The 19,750-nt window shown below is 55.4% G+C and overlaps 1 protein-coding gene across 3 annotated transcripts; it reads right to left on the reverse strand.

The window, feature by feature from the left end:
* Positions 1–1,035: 1,035 nt before the first annotated feature.
* SEPTIN3 (septin 3) lies at positions 1,036–19,750 on the reverse strand. 3 transcript variants are annotated; one of them, XM_079774418.1, is made up of 11 exons: positions 19,629–19,750; positions 15,575–15,766; positions 12,822–12,950; positions 12,285–12,366; positions 11,085–11,222; positions 9,156–9,273; positions 8,201–8,296; positions 6,449–6,545; positions 5,080–5,131; positions 4,703–4,796; positions 1,036–2,289 (listed from the first exon to the last, which is right to left on the reverse strand). In XM_079774418.1, exons 1-11 carry the CDS (start codon positions 19,636–19,638, stop codon positions 2,224–2,226), a joined length of 1,074 nt encoding a protein of 357 aa, XP_079630544.1. In that variant the 5' UTR covers positions 19,639–19,750; the 3' UTR covers positions 1,036–2,223. The 3 variants fall into 3 exon arrangements, with proteins under 3 accessions (XP_079630544.1, XP_079630543.1, XP_079630545.1); XM_079774417.1 differs by having other exon boundaries at positions 6,449–6,548; XM_079774419.1 differs by having other exon boundaries at positions 6,449–6,548; positions 15,575–15,917; positions 19,629–19,738.

The raw sequence follows: 19,750 nt of genomic DNA on the forward strand, positions 1-19,750 counted from the left end.
ATTTTTAAGTACAAGACCATGAGAATAAATGAAGTACAATAGGAATGGTGTGAAGCAGTGGAACAATAATTGAGATCTAGTCTCCTTCTTGCATTGGTACTTAAGTGTGCGACTTCAGACAAGATAATTACGCTCTCTGGACTTACGTTTCCATATGTGAATGAAGGCATTGGACTAGAAGAACTCTTAGGTTTCTTCTAGTGATATCTGAAGTTGGAAAAACTGCTCTATCACTCAAATCTTCACACTTCTCCCCATCCAGGCATAGCGATGCACTCCAGTTCTGGCCCTCATCATTTGACCTGAATGACTCCCAAGAGCCAGCCTCCGAACTTGTCTTCCTCCAGTCTTGACCCCTCACTGTTCATCTATACCTTGCACTCACCTTACAGAATATTGACATCCCCAACACAATCGCATGTATGGACCCATCATGTCCAAATTTAGAGAAATAATATACAGGTGAGAGTTGTGCTATTTGCTGGTTACAAAGGAGAGGATACACCTCAAAGAGAGGCGGGATGGGTTTAAGTTCAAAAAAGAGACAAGCTAGTGATTTAAATTTAATTTTTTAAATTCTTAACTCTTAAAAGTATTTATTGTAAAGTAGGCAAGTCTCTAGGCAAGATGGGTTCATTCCTTTGACAGACTTGGTTTTTATGCCTTCCGGAAAAAGGAGGGGAAAAGCTAGAAAAATTAGCTGAATGAAAACAAACATTGTTTTCATTAAAGGAAGCAGGCTATGCAATGCATCCCTCAAGATCAAGAGTGAGAGTTTCATCACTCATTTTGGATACAAAATCCCAATCCCAGGGAATAATGACTGGGGTCCAACTAAAGATGAACTGACCAGACAAAATGATTTCTATCTTTAATTTCTGCGGCTACTTCTTACTAAGACAGTCCCTGTCTCACCCTCCACACATGGGTGAGATGATGTAATGTCTGTTTGGCCAAGGCGTGAGGAACACAAATAAGACACAGGCCAGGCAGTTATTGTTCAAACAGCAATGTTTAGTTGTACAACACATAAAGTCTAGCAACATTTACACAACCAGTTTGAGTGTCATTGGGAAATTTAACCATAATGTCACCAAAAGGTTGGCTGGGACCAGTAACATTTAAGAAATGGGTCGTTCTTGCATCCCCTAGGCTTGGGCCTCTTGCTCCATCAGGACTTGGTTGTAGATGAATGGCCCAAAAGTCACCAGCCTTTGAGCAAGTTGTGTCCAGGTGGAGATGGGGAGGGGTGGGCAGGGAGAGGTTCCATAAAGACACAGTGTGTGGGGCAGTGGCAGCCGACATTCGCAAACATTCATGCATCTGATAAGGGCCTTTGCCCTCCATTGGGTATTTTCCACTAGCCTACAGTGACCAACTGTGGCCAGACTGAGTCATTACTCACATTAACTGGGTGGGGGGTAGGAATAGTCAATGTGGGTGGGAAGAGATCCTTCTTATTGCTAAGTAGACAGATGGGTGCTTTTTTTTCTTCCTAGACTTCACATCTTCTGGGGATCTGGAGTTTTTTGTCTGTGTTTAGTTTGTTTGTTTTTTAAGGTTGAGGATAAGGGAGTCAACCCAGAAATGTCTCTTCGGATAACCACTCTTCCTAAGTGGCTGCATTATGGGGTGGGGAGGGTGTGTAACCACACTCTGGGCCAGCCACAAGTGGTGATTTTTAAAGGAGAGATCCTAGCCCTTACTCCCCCACATCTGTAGTGACCCATCCTTATAAGTTTTAAGCAATGAAGGAGACACCCTTGTCCCACATCAGGGCTCACACAGCTGACATCAATGAATCTGACAAGCAGGAAAATGGCTTTCTTGACCCTTTAAGGAAGCCAAGAGTAGCTCATGCAGATGGACAGGGAGCAATGCCATGTCCCTTGGAGATGGTAACAAGTAGCTGGTGTGGGTTTGCAAGGGCAGAAGAAGCTCTTGATGAGTTCTTTCACCCTACAGATGGGCTGGGACCAGCTGACACAGACGATGGAGGAGGGCAGTGCTGGCGAGAGCTCCATTCCACTGGGAGGAGAGGGGTGTTTGGATAAATGGAGAAGGCGACTGTCCTAAAGCAGCTGGCCCCTCCCACCTGCTGAGGGCCAGAGAGAGAGAAGGGCTGTGGAGGTGGGCTGGACAAACACAGCCCTTAAAAGGTCATGGCCCTGCAGCAATAACAGCTGAGAGGAATGGAGGGAGAAGCAGCGCTTGAAATGGCCTTCATTCAGCAGTGGGGCAGGGGGTGGCTGGCACGGGTGGAAGGACTGAGCCCAGGAGGCCTTCTCCCTGCAGGGGGTTGAGAACGGTTGAGGGTGTGGACACCAGACATAGAAAACAGCTTCTCCAGGGAGGCTGAGATCATGGTTTAGGGGCACCACGCCACATTTCCTATTCAGCCTCTTCAATGCCCACCCCCCACCCTTAGATATTCCCTGATAGGCCTAGGGGTCTGGTCCCACATTTCCGCACAGGACTGCTCACTGTATAAGCCCGGGATCCCTCTTTAGTTGAAATGCAGCAACCTCTGGGCTCTAACCCTATTGCTGTTTTATCCTGACAGGTGCCTCCACTGGAATAACTTTGTGGGTAAGGGAGGATGTGGGCTGGATTTGTAAAGAGCCTCCAGAAAAGATTGAGGCCATAGGTTTTGGGTCATTGGCGATCGATCACCCACCTCTTTCACCTGGTGCACTGACTCTTGGTCTTAAGTCTTTGTGTTTTCCTAGCACCTGAGTGAAAAGGGACTGTAAATGCTGGGGTTCGCAGGGGCCCTGCAGAACACCTAGGGTGGACCAGGACATGGACCAGGAGGTTGCGTGAGGTCACTGTGAACTGTCCCTCGGTGATTTCCCTTGCCTAAGGCTATATTGTTTCCCCAGCCCCACATTTTAGCCGCCTCACTGACTAAAGGAGGAGTAGCTTGTTTGTAAAACAAATGGGATGTATACGCATTAATAAATACAGGGCTGGAGGGAGAGGCAAGAAAAGGCTAAATGTATGATTGTGGGTGTCATTGGGAATGTCTACAGGTGTCAGGAGCGGGAACAGGGGAAAGCAGCAGAGAAAGACAGACAAACCAAAATGCAATTAGCTTCAGCACAAAAGTGAGAACAGAGGAGGGAAGAGGGGGGTCAAGTTCATGTGAGAAGAAGGAAGCAACAGAGAAGCCAGCTTTAAGGAGGAAGATTCCTAATGGAGAGAAAGAAGGTGTCATTTAAAATTTGTCTCTGGGCTGGCTGTTGTGGCCCAGTTGGTTGAGCGTCGTCCCATGCACCAGGAGGTCACGGTTGGATTCCTGGTCAGGGGACACGCTCAGGTTGCAGGCTGGATCCCCAGTAGGGGACGTGCAGGAGGCAGCTAATCAATGTTTCTCTCTCATTGATGTTTCTATCTCTCTCTCCCTCTCCCTCTCTCTCTCTGAAATCAATAAAATAAAATTTTAAATTTGTCTCTGAAGCCAAACTATCAAGAAAGACAAATATTGTACTAGTATTTTGTTCTTGATACTTCTTTAGACTCAGTTCTTCTGGAACTTAATGCCTAAAAACAGTGTCTCACTTGACCAGCTGCGTGCTTCTTTAACCAGACACTGGAAAGCACAGACCTCACTGTGCCTCGCCCTTTGCCCGCGCTGCCCACAAGCTCAGCGTCAGGCTTGGCACTCGCCTGCACAAACGCGTTCCCATTCCCCTCTATGGATCTCACTCTCGTAGTCCCAGTTTGTACTGTCCCGTGCTTCCAGCTGTGATTTTATTTTAAGGTGGCCTAAGTCATTTTTGGAAGTAGACTGGGCATAAATTCTAAATATAGAAATGTAGCTGAAGTGGATTAGTCTACAAGGAAATTAAAGAAGTGAGGGAGGAGCAGGATGAAGAAATGAGGGAAAGGGAGAGAGAGAGAGAACGTGGGAGCTGAGGCGAGTGTGACGTGGAAAACAGCAGGCTGCGACAGGGACAGGCAGTAGCTCTTGGACGGTGAATGCAACACAGACCTAAGGGTGGAGTTCTCGTCTCCACTTCCAGGCACTAATTCTTGCAGGCGCCCAGCTTGGCCTACTTCTCTGCTGCCCCCTGACCTTCCTTTTTCCCAGGAAGTCCTGGCCTTACACAGACCACCTGGCCTCCAGGCAGGGGTAAGCCCGAACTCCTCGCCCCCTCCAGGCCTAGCTCTGCTGCCTGTCCTCTCGGAGAATCTCCGCAGACGCAGTGTGCGGGCAGGTTCAGAGATAAGAAAGAGTTACCTGTGGCTCACCTGCACCCTCATTTTTAAGTGAAACCTCCCCAGACCTCTTGAGTGAGGCACACGGCTTGGTTCTGGGACACAAGGAAAGGAGACAGATAATGGACAGCCATGGAGAAACCAAACTTACAAGGGACTTTCCAGGGAGGGCAGTGAAAATACCTCACCCCTGAACAGGCACACACACACTCCCACTCTCTCTCTCTCTCTCTCTCTCTCTCTCTCACACACACACACACACACACACACACACACACAGAGAAACACACACACAAGCGCACACATGCTGTAGACAAAATGCTCCACGAATACCAGACAGGCCTGTGGGACAGAGTAGAAAGGAAGAAGGTGGTTGGTGGTGGTACTGGGATGTGTGTGTGGAGAAGTGGGGATGTGTGATGATGTAGAGAAAGGGTCGTCATGGGTTACTGTCGTGGCTTCCCTCTGTGTCCACGCTCACCGGAGGGAGGCCTCCGTTGTCATTGAGCCGCTTGGCCCTGTAGGTCTCATAGTGGATGTTGTGTGTCACTTCCTTGAGGTCCTGGAGGTGAGTCCTGAGGGACACAGGTGAGGAGAGAGAGGGATGCGATTAGGGGTGGGAGGAGGAGGAGGTGATGCCCATCCAGGGTTAACACTTCCCTTCCAAGGCCTGGACCCACTGGGACTGACTCGGAGAGCCAGCGCTGCCTCTTCCGCCCCTTGTGCTTCAGGAGGGGGCCTGGAACCGGGGCAGACGGCGCGTCAGAGAGACCTGGAGACTGAGGCCCTGGGTCTGAACAGATGGCCTCCTGACCCCAAATCATGAAACCTGCCCTCGAGGGCAGGGGTTCATCTTACCTGATGACAAAGTCTCGAAGCAGGGCAAACTCACAGTGGTGGAGGTTTTCCACTGTGAACAGAACAAAATGAAACAAAGCAAAACAGGTGGTCATTTCCCTGACGCAGCAACCCAGCAGGTGCGCTTCTGTTCAGGACATGGAGGCAGTTAAGAGAGAGCCACGGACAGTGACTGGCCGTCAGAGGTCGGCCTATCTTGGCCCTTCAGTGCACTCGATTTCATTCACGGAACAAACATTTATTAAGCAGCTACAATGGCCCAATACTGTTCTGGACTCTGTGGAATAACAGTGGCAGAGACTATTACATGCCCCATTTTATAGAAAAGGAAGCAAATACACAGGGAGCCTCAGAAAGCTGCCCAAGGTCTAAGACACTGTTCCTATCCTTAAGGAGCTTATAATCAGACTGGAAGACAGTGACACATAGAAAATAACAACCGAGCCATCTTAAAAAAGGTCATGCGCTACATGATAAACCTAATTCAACATAAATTGAGTGCCTACTATTTGCAAATCACTTGCCAACGAGTGTGGGAGCAGAAGAGGATTAAGACACCTACCCTGCCCTTGCTGATGTGGCTCAGTTGGTTGGAGCATCGCCTATGCACTAGACACAGTGGTTCTCAACCTTTCTGATGCCGCGACCCTTTAATACAATTCCTCATGTTGTGGTGACCCCCAACCATAAACTTATTTTCGTTGCTACTTCATAACTGTAATTTTGCTACTGTCGCGACCCACAGGTTGAGAACCGCTAGCAGGGTCGCCTAAGACCATCAGAAAACACAGATATTTACATTACAATTCATAACAGTAGCAAAATTACGGTTATGAAGTAGCAACGAAAATAATTTTATGGTTGGGGGTCACCACAACATGAGGAACTGTATTAAAGGATCGCGGCATCAGAAAGGTTGAGAACCACTGCCCTAGAGGATTATCATATTGAATGAGATCACTGAAGCAATTCTTTGAAAACTTTCAGAATCGTTACGACCTTCTCAAGGTCACATCCACTCCTAATAAAACGAAAATGGCAACATCTGCACAACCCTTCAGCAATTTGTCAGGTCACATCAGCTTTCATGCGAAAGCCTTTCTCTGGTGTTTCCAGTCCTTATTCATCTCCCCACGGTCTGAAGACCTTTGACATGTGAGTCGGTGCCTCCCAGACAGGTGCTAAATCAGTCTTATTGCTTCCTGCCTTGGGAGTCTCGTTTCTCAATTAGACTGTAAGCTCCTTACCGCAGGGTCTGCCTGGCACTCTTTCTGTCTTACGTCCTAGCACAGTGCCTTGACCTAGACATGCATAATAAATAAGCATAACTGGCCAGCAGCCGGTTCTTCAAAAAGGTGCATTGGATTACCTTCAATGATCCCCCAGGGCGTTTTCCTGCCGAGGACCCGCTTGCCGTTCACTTGATATTCCTTGTCACTTCCCACCACGGCAAAGGGCATGCTCTCCTGCTGACAAACCAGACACACGCGCCCGTCGTCCTCTGCCATCTGGGCCTCCGAGGGCAGGATGGCATCCGGCCCCCAACCTTGAACTGCACACTTCTGAGGTTCATTCAGTGACCCCACTGATGGCAAGGGCAAGGCTCTTGTCATTTCAAAAGAGCACTGGAGCCCAGCCAGTGTGGCTCAGTGGTTGAGCATCGACTTAGGAACCAGGAGGTCAGGGTTTGATTCCTGGGCAGGGAACATGCCTGGGTTGCGGGCTCGATCCCCAGTAGGGGATTCTCCCTCATCATTGACGTTTCTATCTCCCCTCTCCCTTCCTCTCTGAAATCAATCATTTTTTTTTTTTAAAGGTCACTGGGCTGGGAGTCTCAAGTCCTGGATCCAACCCGGACTGCACCCAGCCTCACTGGTCAGCCTCAGTAATCGCTTTCCTTCAACAGGAGAATGCTTGGGACTTTTCAGAGCGCTGTCCACGTTTGGTTTGATCTGGAACAACCCTGTGAGCTAGCTAGGATGGACAGCCACCCAGCGGACAGCCAGAGGAACATGCTTTCACACGGTCTCCCATGAAACCTACGGGCAGAGGCCCACGTCAGCCGGGAGGCCACTTTCTGGTGTGGAGGCCACTCTGCTCTGCCACGTGGGTTGCATGCTCCCCAGATGCAGCTGTTTGTTCCCACATGCATATGCCTGATGTGTGCTCGCTGTCATGATTGGATAAATTAACTATTATAGAAGCTGAGGGTCTATGTGTGTAGAGAACTGTTTCTCTGAAAATTAAGTTGAATGTTTCAGAAAAATTAGGTAAAGGTGAGTTGCTTCTGCATGGGGAGTAAACTTAGTCTCCAAGAAGAGGAGAATGTTTACTTAGTAATTTAGTAAAATAACTATTTAAAAACATGATTTGTGTGCATCTTTTAAATGATTTCATCAATTAACTGACCAACTGCCTGTCTCCTCTGCGTCAGATAAGGGCATTTTAGTAGCTTGCCCACACCTGCCAGAGGAGGAGACCCAAGACCAACGCACGTCAGTGGTTTGTCCCGGGTGACAGTGGGTTAGCAGAAAAGGCCAGACTAGACCCCAGGACTCCGAGGCAGAGCCCCAGGTTGCAGAGGGTTCGAACTGAGAGACCTTAGAAATCACACAGGCTGGTGGCTTATAAGCAGGTGCCCTGAAGCCCTAGGCTTCCCAGGAGACACCTCGGGGCCTGCTGAGAAGGCTCTGTGCCTGCATCACTTAGCCAAAGCAGCTCTGGTTTTGTGTTTGTATATTGGAGTTCTGTCTGGCATTTAATTTCTTTAAAGGGTTCTTTCAAGAGAAAAAAAAACACACACCTATAAGCCACTCACTTGGTCTGACCTCTGCATTTTGTAGAGGGGGAAACTGAGGCAGGGCTCTGTTTTGCTGAGCCCCGTGGGAGGGAGGGGCTGCTGTGTGGTGGGGGATGACGGGAACAGCGGCTCTGGGTGCAGGGCGCGCCGTCCTGGCCGAGGCCCTAGTCCTCATCCTCTCCCTGTCACTGCTGGTTGGGGTCAGGCAGGGTGAGGTAGGGAGAATGGGAGGGAAAGTAGGTGGGAAGCCAGAGGCAGCATGTGATACACATCCCACAGGCACCCAGGGGCATCTATGGGAGCGGGGCCCCAGGCACCCACCCGGATTTTGTCATTCTCCGTCTTGTCCTCCAAATCTTCATCAAATTCCTTCTGTGGGTAGAATTCAATGCCATGTACTTCAAGCTCCTTGCGAACCTAGAGGTGAAGAAGAGAAGCAAGGTAGCCAAGTGCCAGGATAATGGGAGGGTGTGTGTGTGTTTGCGTGTGCGTGCGTGTGTATGTGTGTGTGCGTGTGCATGTGCGCACACACACTGAAGTCAGAGGGATGAACGCAGCCTTGAGAATCCACACGTCTCTGGACTCGGAGGCCTGGGCAGCAGGAAGATCCTGAACAGGTGTGAACCCCAGGCGTACAATTACCGGAGCTCTGCCTGAGATGAGGAATAGTCTGGGGGTGCAGCTTGTTCATCTCAGGGTCTGTGAGGTTCGGATTTTGATAAGCATCACCGCTGAGTACAGATTTCACAGGGCAGCGCTCATGCCACTACGTGTCCTATTCCTGTTTGCAGGGAGGAAGGGAGTCCCCGCCCCAAGCCTCTCTGTTTGCCCCCAGGAAGCTATCCAGGACCTCTTCGGTGGTCTACTTGGAGGCAGCAACTGTCTATACTTCTCTCACCTCCCCCACCCCCATCCCCATCCCCACCTGGATGCTTCGCGCATAGGAGTTTATAGAAGACACCATAAGGACTAGAGAGCCTTATTGATCACTCCAGTCCTTCAAGCACCTAACATGAGGAGTGGTTTCTCAGGTTCGTGTGAGTTATGTATTCAGTGGTCTTTAGGGGTAAGTTGGAGGGTGGGGACGAGGCAGCCAGAAGATGCACTAACTTCTCTTCACCGTGGTCCCCAGACACTGTCTGTCCAGTCTCTTCCAAGATTCAGTAGGAGCTGGGTGGAAGTGGGGGGAGGGGATGTAATAGTGGAGGAGAGGAGAGGCTTGGCCCGGAGGAGGGAAAGGCTGGGGCGGGGGAGGGGGGAGGAGGGGCCATCTCACCCTCTGCTTGAACTCGGACTTCTCCTCCAGCGTCATGGTGTCAGCCTTGGCTATGACGGGGATGATGTTCACCACTTTGCTGAGGTGTTTCATGAACTCCAGGTCAAGCGGTCGCAAGCTGGGGCCAGGGAAGGGGGAGTGTCAGGCCACCTGGCCCTCCCCCACGCAGCCACAGGACAGGAGGACTAGGAACCTGGCTGAGGCCAAGACGGTGCTCTCTCTCCCCACACACAACCACTGTCTCACCATCTACAGAGCAAGCCCTGACTCCGCCCACACACGGTCCACCGTCTGCCCTGCTCTTCGAGTCCTGCCCCTCCCAAAGCCCCCTCAGACCACCCTCATGGCATCTTCTCTGAGCTGGAACAGCTATGGAGTCACCCCACCCGCAGGGCCTGTGTCATGGTTATTTGTGTGTATCTTGTTCCTACAGGCCTCCTCTCAGCCCCACTTTGTCCTGCGGGCGGTCAACGGGGCCCTGCCCCTCCCCTGGCTAAGGACCCAGCTCCCCCCAGACCCCAGGGCCCCCATCTGGCCCCAGTTTTTAGTCCAGGGGGCTTACTAAGTCAGGCTGTCTGCTGCCTTGCACCCTGAGCCCAGGTTCCAGGGAGAGATAAAGCTAACCACTTTATTGAATTCCTGGGCCCCATCATGGAACCCGCTGATTAACCTGTTCCTCCAAAATTTGGGGCCTGCCTTGCTGGGGCCAACCTCTCCAGAATGAACTCTGGCCCAGCGGCTGGGCTTAGTAATGTTATGAGACCTCCCCCAACAGGAAGGTTGTCTGCTTGCCCACGTGGGTCCTCCATCCTCTGCCGGCCTCTCCCTTCCAGGCAGCCCCACCTGCTACGCACAGCCAGAGTTCCCAGCATGCCCTGCTTGTTGCCAGCCTCATTTCTAGACACCCTCCAAATGCCTACATCTGGATCCCACGCCCCACCCAAAACACCAGCCCCAATCCAGTAGCCCTGCCCCACCCCCACTTCACCGTTCTAGCTGCCCCCACCCCAGCCTAGTGCAAAGCAGGCATCTACTGAATGAATAAGGAGCCCTCTGCCCTGGCCAGTGTGCTTAGCGGTTAGAGCATCAGCCCGTGCACCGAAGGGTCTCAGGTTCGATTCCCAGCCAAGGGCACCTCCCTAGGTTGCAGTTTCTTCCTTTCTTTCTTTTTTTGTTTTGTTTCTTTTTCTTTTTTAAAATATGTTTTTATTGATTTCAGAGAGGAAGGGAGAAGGAGAGAAAGATAGAAACATCAATGATGAGAGAGAATCATGGATCAGCTGCCTCCTGCACGCCCCACACTGGGGATCGAGCCTGCAACCTGGGCATGTGCCCTTGACTGGAATCAAACCCAGGACCCACAGGCTGATGCTCTATCCACTGAGCCCAACCAGCTAGGGCCCAGGTTGCAGTTTCAAACCCCGGCCTGGTTGGGGGCATGTGCAGGAGGCAACCAATTGATGTTTTCCTTTCACATTGATGTTTCAAAAATATCTCTCTCTCTCTCTCTCTCTTTCTCTCTCTCTGATCCCCTCCCTCTCTCCCACTCTCTCTAAAAATCAATGGGAAAATATCCTCGGGTGAGGATTAACAACAACAACCACACACACACACACACACACACACACACACACACACAGGAGCCATCTGCTCACATATACCAACTTCTCTCCACAGGCACAATCGTGCCACGGTGCCAGAATGCCAGTGGGCAGCGTGGGGGCTGGTGCTGGCCAGCTTTACTCTCCCGGCAAGGAAGCCAAACGTGCGTGGGGAACGTGTGGGGAATCACGGGGCCATGACTCTATGGGGCCCATCTGGCCCTCCCCAGCTGAGTCCAGGTATTGATTATCGATTACAGAACAGGCACAGAGGGTGCGGGTGCCAAGCAGAGCCGGGCCCCGCGGTGGGGGTGGGGCAGGTACATACGAGTGTCCCGTGGGGGAGATGAAGTAGAGGCAGCAGTGGACACGAGTGTCCGGGATGCGCTTCTTCCTGGCGATGTTCACCTCCTCCTTCAGGAACTTCTCGTACTGCTCGTTGATGTACTTCTCAATGGGCTCCCAGCTGCGGGGTGGAAGCGGCAGATGCACGTCCCAGAAGGAGCTCATCGTGGGCATGGGCCCTCACCCGTCGCGTTTCCTACTTCCCCTGGGGGCTGGAGTGCCCGCTGACCATTCTCCTGCGGCCCCCCATGGCTTCCCTTCTTAGCAAGGCTGGCGCTCCCACGGGGACCTGGCCCTCTCCCCAGCTGTGGAGCCTGCAGACCCCGCCGCACCCCAGAAAGCACCACACCCCGTCCCCAGCTCCCTTCCTTCTCAGCCGGGGGGCTCTGGAGGGGGGTCTGGCCCTTTCTGGGGCTGCTTTCTCCTGCGTATTTCTCACGAGTGACCGGCGGGGTGCAGGCAGGCTCAGAAAGAAAGGGTGTGCAGTGGGGAACGTAGCCGTGGCACGCAGAAGTACTCAGTCACGGCGACGACTCACTGTCATGACCACGGCCACTGTCATGATTACTTCTCTGCATCAAGGAGCATGCGTGAACCAGAGCAGAGGGCACCCGTCACTTCTCTAAGGTTGTTCTAAGCTGCCTTGTTCGGGGGCCCTGCCTGTCAGCGGCAGGGCCCGGCTCCCTGCAGGAGCACGTGGTCTCCGTCCCTATCTGAAAGCAAACTTCTGCCTGGAACCTTCCATCTGCATCCGGGCAGCGCCCTCACCCCTTCTTGGTGGCTCGCGGACTGCAGCTTTGCTCTGTGGATCCCAGAGGCTCTCTCCTCATGGCCACTCCCCTCCCTCCTGCTTCTCACTCACCATCCCCTGTCCAGGCCAAGCAGCCCCAGCACAGCCTGGGTTTGCGCCCCGTCCCCTTGTTCCGTCTGCCCGCCCCACCGCCACCTCCAGGCCATCCCTCCGCCAAAATTCCCTCTGCTCTGTCCCCTCCACCCCGTCGCCCAGCCCCCCTCCGGACCTCTGCCCTCGCCTCCTTTCAACCCCCTCTCCCATCCTCCAGGGAGACACGGAGCCCTCAGCGTGGAAGGCGGGCGCAGATGGTTCTCAAGGTGGATGCGCCTGCACCGCATCCAGCGGCGCCCTGTGGTCCTTAGGGCAGAGAGCGCACAGGCAGACACCTACCAGTTTTCATTGTTGATCTGGTCTCCAAAGCCAGGCGTGTCGATGACGGTCAGCTTCATTTTGACACCGCCTTCCTCTATCACTGGGGGGCGAGCAGAAAAGGCACCAGGGGGTGACTCCTCCAGCTGGGGCAGGAGCCCTGCCGCCCCCCAGCCAGGGAGACCCCAGCCAGGGAGACCGGGCTCCTTCCTTCTTATGACCAACCATTGGAAGAGTCAAGTTCGGCGACTTCCTCACCTCCACGCCTTCGTTCATGCTGTTCCCTGCACCTGGAATCCCTCCCTACTTCCTTCTGCCTGTCCACATCCCACGCCGGCCTTAGGGTCCAGCCTGAGCCCCACTACTCCCCTTTCTAATCCCTCCTCCTCCCCGCCCTGGCCTTGCAGTCTGAGGAGTTGGCTCCATAGAGTTTAGGGCTTAATTCTATTCTGTATCCAGGTTGCCTTCGTTTGCCTCACTCCCCACGAAGCCCCATTCTCCCGCCTTCCTGCCAGAGGCCCCTCTGGCCAATGCCCAGGGGTCCCCACCGGCCCTCACCGTGCCCAACAGCCTTGATCTCCACGGTCTTGGGGATCTTCTCCTCGCGGCTCCAGCTGGAGGACTTGCGACTCACTTGGGATTTGAAGAGCGTGTTGACCAGCGTTGACTTGCCCAGTCCACTCTGACCTGAGCAAGACAGGGGGGTGAGAAGGCAGGGCCCCCCATGGCCGCGTCCGGAGCCCCATTCTCTCTCCCAGGAGTTTGCAGAGTTCTGGAGCTGGCCACGCCCTGTTTGACGGGGAAGGAGGGGCTGAGCGGGGATTGCAGACTGGGGGGGATGGTTTCCCGTGTGCAGAGAAGGACTGGGGCTAACCTGTTGGAGCCCACACGCTCCTTCCTGGAGCCCCAGGACCGTCAGAAAATGGGCCCACCTCTGCACTTGTGTGTGTTTTTGCTTAAGTTTCTCGTCTTCACTAATACAAAAAGTCATGGCGGAATTGCTTGGCACCGATACAGCCTCAGTGTGTGCGCACTTGCACACCCGGCCTTCCTTCAGCCCCGCGAATCCCACAACAGAGCCGCCTTCAATCCCCGCCGAAGGGGTGCTGGAGAGATTGAGCCCCACCTAACGTAACAGATGTGCAAGGCGGCCTAACTCATAAACGCAAGACAGGGCCTCCTGGCCCATAGCCACCCTTCACCCTGGCGCAGGGTTAGCATCTCATGGAGATAAGTGCCCGAGAGGGCCCTGCCAGAGGAGGAAGAAGCTGGGTGGGCAGGGGCAGGGCCCGCCCCTCACCTCCGCTCCTTCCCACTGGCGCCCCTTTGCCCGTTTACACGCACAGGTCTACAGGTTTCGTTCCGGGGTGCAAATGAAAAGGCGCTCCACAACCAAAAGGCACTTGAAACCTTTTAAGTGCCTGGTCCGAGCAGTGCTTCTCAAATCCTAACGCGCACAAGGATCACAGCAAGCCCTGCCCCCATGAGTGGCCGCAGCACCGCCTGGACGCTGGGAGGAAACGCAGGAGCCCAGGCCCCCCAGCCCTGGCATTTTCAGAACCGGCATCTTAACCGGCTTCCGGAAGAGTCAGGCGGACAGGAGTCGACGTTCCTGTGCGAGATCAGGGGCAAGAGCCTGAGTTCCAGACCCAGCTGTTCTGTTTCCTGGGCGCCTAGGGACGGCCGTGTTTGCCCCTCTAGTTTCCTTACTGATAACGTGATGGGAGGGAAGGGACTGAAGGAGACCAGGGATGGCCAATACCAGTAAGCTGCATTTCTCATTCCAGCTGATCGGCTGGTGGTAGCCACCAAGACCCGTATGTTAAAGAGGCTACACCTGGGCTCAGCCTGCACACACGCCAGGACTCAGCAGCAGTGTCTGCCATGGCGCTGCTGGGGACCGAGCTGGCCCACACGTCTTGCACTTGCCATTCACGCCCGGACGTTCTCTAAGGTCGTTTGTTCACTAGGTATTCCTGTGTGCCGAGGGCTGTGCTAGAGTTGGAGACAGAGTGGACCCACTTAGCGTGAGAGAGACCAAAACATACGCAGACAATTACAATATGTTGCCAGGACTACTACGCACGAGATAACCATAGGGTGTTACAACAGCAAATGGAAGGGAATCTAATCCAGTCTCTCTGCGATCCAGGAGGACTTCCAGGAAGAAGCGATGACTAAGCCGAAAGCTGAAGAGTGACTCTGAATGACCCATGAGAAGCTGGAAGGGGTTTCTAGACAGAGGGAACAGCATGTGCAAAGGCTCAGAGGTAGGAAAGAGTATGGCAAGAACATCCCGGAGAACTGTCCCTTGTGAGTAGAATGCTACATGGAGGTGGTAAGAGAAGTGTGGAGAGGCAGTATCAGGCCAGCCTCGCAGTTCAAACCCTTACACTTACCATGCTGATGGGTGGCTTGGTGAGTCTCACAGTTGGAAAAATTATTCGGATACTGGTGGACGATGGATTGAACAGGAAGGGAGACAGGAGGGGGTGAATGCCCCTCAAAGTGTGGCTTGCAGCCAGGGTCCATGAACCAGCTGTTACTGGTTCTTGAGAGAAGAAGTTTGCACCAGAAAGTACGTCAACTATGTCGCTAAGTACCCTGTTCAGTTTAGCCGGTGTTGACATTAGCACGGTTTTCCAGATGTTTGCACTCTGGCCCAGCACACATCGGGGCCATACTAGCAACCGCTCTGAGCAGCACTGAGTCAGGTGGCCGTGGCGGGCCAGGTGAGAGGCTGGCTCGGCCAGGGCGGCAGCAGTGGCGATGGGGAGAAGTAGACAGACTTGAGAGAGAGCTACAAGTAAAACCCACAGGACTTGATCGATTGGACCAGGACACAAAGGAAGAAGGATGAAGCCCAGCAACTGACTGAGTACCTCCCTGAGATCGCCCTGTGACCTGGTGACACTACTTAGCGACCGCTCAGTGCCCCTCAGCTTTAAAGCACGACTAAAGGTCAGGAATGAGACCACTCTCCATCTGATCCTCCCCCGGCTCTCGAAGGTGGGGGAGGACACTGATGAGCCCCCGTGCACACCCCTGGAAGCAGGCTGACCATGGCTAACGGCTGCCGATGTCCACCAGCTGGTGATGGGCCCGGCTGACCACCCCCCACAGCTCCCCGCCCCGGTCAGCGAGCCTGAAGGGGAGGAGGGGGTCAGGCCTCTGTGATCAGCAGTGAAATCTTCCCTCCAAGAAGGAGCTCATCCTAAAGAAGCCAGGGCCGAGGTCATCCCCGGGACAGAAACGGGATCCTCCGTGCTACCCCCACCCGGGCCTCCGGGGCCCCCCGCGGCCTTCCATACCGACGACCATGATGTTGAAGTCGAACCCGGTCTTCATGGTCTTCTTCCGCATCTGCTCGATGATGGTGTCGATGCCGATGTAGCCCAGCAGGTTGGCGTTGATGCTGACGGGCTTCATGGGCACCGCCGGCTTAGGCCTGGGCTCGGGCACCAGCTCTGACATGGCTGCGTCCGTCCTGGTCTCCGGGAGCCCTGCAAAGCCAAGGCGGGAGCGTGGGCCGCGGAGGCCACACGGAAGCCGCAGTGCTGTTCACCGATACGCGTCACACGGAGCGGGCACTGGAAGGGGCCTTAGATGTCGTCCGCTGCGGGTCCCTCATTTCACAGACGAGGAAACTGAGGCCTGGAGGAAAGGACTTGCTTAAGGGCACAGAGCGAGTCAGGTGGGGAGTCTGGACCAGACCCCTTCTCCGGCTGCTGGGGCCGCCTCCAGCGCACTCGCGCCCCAAAGCACCACCTCTGGGGGTCTGACCCAGGGGTCTGTCCTCCTGGCACCACTGACCATTTGGGGCAGAATGATTATTGGGGGGGAGGCTGTCCTGCGCCTTGTAGGATGTTCAGTGGCATCCCTGGCCTCTACTACATGGAACAGCCCCCCAGGAGTGACAACCAGGGTCCATTTAGACACGGCCGAGTGTCCCCGGGGGCAGCGTGGCCCGAGGGGAGAGCGCCTGGTCTAAGAGACGTCTGGGGTTGTTCCAGCCTGAGTCCTGCCTCCCCAAATAAAGAGCCAAGACCAGTTAGGACGCTGGACCTCACTTAACTGACACCTGCCACGGACCGCAGCTGCTTTGGCCTTTAGAAGCAAACAGCGCCAGCCCCCGCAGAGTGAGCGTCAGTCCTGTCTCCCAGCCTCGTGCCCTCTGTTCCATGGGCACCGCTGCAAATCAGGGTGTCTGTGCCCTGAGGAGCCCCAGGCACCCTCCTCCCTGGAGTTTTGAATCTGTGGGAAGAATAGGTCTCCCCTTTTGACCAGCAGGGAGAGGAGGAGACCCAGGGAGGGGCAGTCACTTGCCTGAGGTGGCGCAGTGTGTTCTTGGGATGGCGGGTGGCAGAGGAGAGGGGGCGCTGAGGACGGCCCTGCTCCAGTGGGGAGAGGCGCCCGTCCCGCTGGGGCTGGCAGGTCCTGGGCGTTTCCCCATCGGGCCACTGTCCACCAGGCGAGGTTTCGGACAGGAGCCCCATTTCCCCATCCAGAAGATGGGGTGTGTGTGGTGACGCGGGAAGAGCTTGGCTCGGCTACTCGCCAGCTCTGTGGGCTCGGGCGAGGGACCTGCCCCAGGAGCCCACGTCCTGGTCTGTAAAGTGCTCAGGGTCATGGTTAAGGCTGTGGTGAGCATTACATGAGCTATGATGCCTGGAAGCACCCACACAGCGCCTCCCAGTTCCAGCCACTCTTGCCCCTCCCACTTTCAAGTTCACTGGCTTGTCAGAGGGGCGGTGAAGTGGTGCGTGTGAAAGCACGTGTCCAAGGGAGGTCTCCAGATGCTAACTGGACGCTACGCTCCCTCCAGCACCCCTTCCGGTTTGCCATTCTAGAATCCGATGGTTCCGCCCCGCAGGCTCAGGCTTCCGGGGAGGGGGGCTGATGGAACAGCCGGTGGGCCAGGGGGCAAGAGGATGGGAGCTCTGCCCTCCTGTACCCCACACCCAGCCAGGAGTCTGTTCTCATCCCCCACCACCTGGTCCTTCCCTGGGTCCTGGCAAGACTCTCTCCCAATGGGAAAATGTTCTTTCCTTGTCACTCTCAGACACAGCCGACTCTGACAAAGCTCCGGGGCCTCCCCAGGGCCTGGCTGGGCTCCCTCCTGCTTCCCAGGAAGCTGGTGCTCGCCAGGCGGCTGGCCAAGAGATTGGCTCAGCCCCGCAGCAGCTGACTCTCAGGCCCGGCCTGTGCCCCAGTCTCCACACGTGGCTCCCAGTCAGCACCCCTGCGCTGGGGCCAAGGCCCACTTTTCCTGCCCGGCTGCTCACACGCAGCCCTTTCCACTCCCTTGTGCCTCTCAGCTGAGCCCGTCTGGTCTCCACTGCCTGTGCTGTGAGAGATCGGGGGGAGCAGCCCATTTCACACCCCGGAAAGTGAGTCTTGCACTTATTTATGGGAGTTTTTCTAAGTGTCCTTATAAAGTGGGTGTCCTCACCGTGGCCTGCTTAGCCCTGGCCCGTCAATGCACCTTCCTAAAAGGGCATTCTCCGAAGACAGACCCTGGCTGCAATGAGGGGCCCGCCGACCAGATTCCCAGCAACTCCTCGGGGCTGCGGCGGGGCTGCTGCAGGGCCCGCACGTGAGCAGACATCCCCTTCCTTCTCCCAGCAAGTACCCATCAACACCTACTGTGTCACTGTAAAGAGCACCTGCTGGCAAGTCCCCCCAACACATGCCAGTTACACATCAGTTACATGCTAACCACCACCAGCCATGAGTACTGGGAAGGCCGGGCCATCACTGTGTCACAGCCTTTGCTGAAGGACCTGCCCACTGAGCCGCTGGCCGATTCCTGCTCTTTCCCCGTCAGCTCAAGGGCTACCCCTCGGGAGCGCCGCTGCTCCCCCGCCGGGTACAGACGCCCTTCTGTGCTGCCTCAGCCCATCGGTACTCATCTCATCCACTCGTTCATGCATCACGCATTCCAGCCATCCCTGCCAGGCCGTTTCCCATGCTGTCAGATGGGAGCCTACTCCAGCCGAGCCCTAGACTAAATGTCAAGGACACTTTGGGACCCCAGACAAGGTCATTGCCCCCGAGGGCCCACTCTCTGCTGAGAGTACCTGACAAGTACACAAAGACCTCCGGGGTGCAGGACAAATACTGATCGCTGTGCCCCAATGTCCCTAGCATAACACAGGTCCTCAGCAATGAATGAATGAATGAATGAATGATGGATGAATGAATGAGTGCCTCACTGCGAGTCAGGTGTCACTTTTCTCCTCCCTCAGAAGCTCCTCCAGCGGAGCAGGTGACGCCCAGCCAGCAACCGGCTCTGTGTGGGGGTCATAGGCCAGGGGTAGACTCTGTACAAGACCTGCTTCCTCCCCCACAACAGGGTGAGAGGAGCTCAGGCCGGGGTCACGGCAGGACATACCTCAAGCAGGCCACCCTGCCTCCGTGGTTCTTGGAGCCCCTCCTAGGCTCCCAGCTGTCCCAGGGGCCCCGGAGGAGGAGAATCTGCCTGCGGCACCCCCTGCCAGGAGCCACCTGCCCCATCCGCGCTCGCTCGCGGGAGAGGCGTTGTCCACCTGACTCAGTTCTGAGTCCCCCACAGAAACAGCACCTCCGTCACCTGCCCAGCGCGCACCTGGTGCTTTCGGTTACAGGCAAATGAGTGGCTTTGTCTTTGTCTGGCACGGGGACCCCACCCCTCAATTGGGAAGGTGGCAGCAGGGGGAGGAGACCTTCCGGAAGAGCACCTGCCTCCTCCGCTTCGTGGGGTGGGGGGGAGGGAGGCTCTTCCTTCCTTCCTGAGCTTAAGATCTTCCCCAGACCTCACCCGCACCCGCACCCGCATCCGCAGAGGCCAATTCCAGTCCTCCCCATCTCCAGCCCCCACTCTCGGAAAAAGAATCACAAAAGCTATCGTAGTCCTTTCCTATTCGCAGGAGCGAAGGGCCCTGGGTCCCCCCTTCCCCCATCCCAGCTCTCCGGAGGCCAGCGAGTTCCCCGGGAGACCACCAGCTGGTGCCCGCGGTGTGTGGGGGAAGGGTCCGTCTATGCGTGAGCGCACAGGTCTGCATCTGGTGCAGGTGGCCTGATACCTGTGCGTGGCGTGCATGTGTGTGCGGGTCTTGGTGTGCTCCAGTGCGGGGCGTGCTGTGCGCATCTGGGTCCCCACTTGTGTGTCGGAGGGTCTCGGCGCCTCCCGCGTTCCCGTGGGTGGATTTCTCCGGGAATGTCTATCTCGGGGTGTGTGCACCGTGTGTGCGTGTGCCCGTGCATATGTCACCGCGCGTGGGCTCCTCGGCGCAGCCCCCCTCCCCCTGGTAGCACCTCCAGCCGGGCTTTTGGGGGCCGTAACCTCTTCCCGGCGGGCGCCGGTGGCCGGGCCAGAGGCCCTACCTTTGGACATGAATCCTCCTTTGTCTCCGTTCCTCCCGGGAGATGCTCAGGGCGCGGGGCTGCAAGGCTGAGCGGGGCGCGGGCTCCTCCCGGGCCGAGCCGCCCCTGCAGCCGGGCCTCGC

The sequence above is a fragment of the Cnephaeus nilssonii genome, assembly GCF_951640355.1.
Source record: "Cnephaeus nilssonii genome assembly, chromosome: 6".
Classification (NCBI taxonomy): Eukaryota; Metazoa; Chordata; class Mammalia; order Chiroptera; family Vespertilionidae; genus Cnephaeus; species Cnephaeus nilssonii.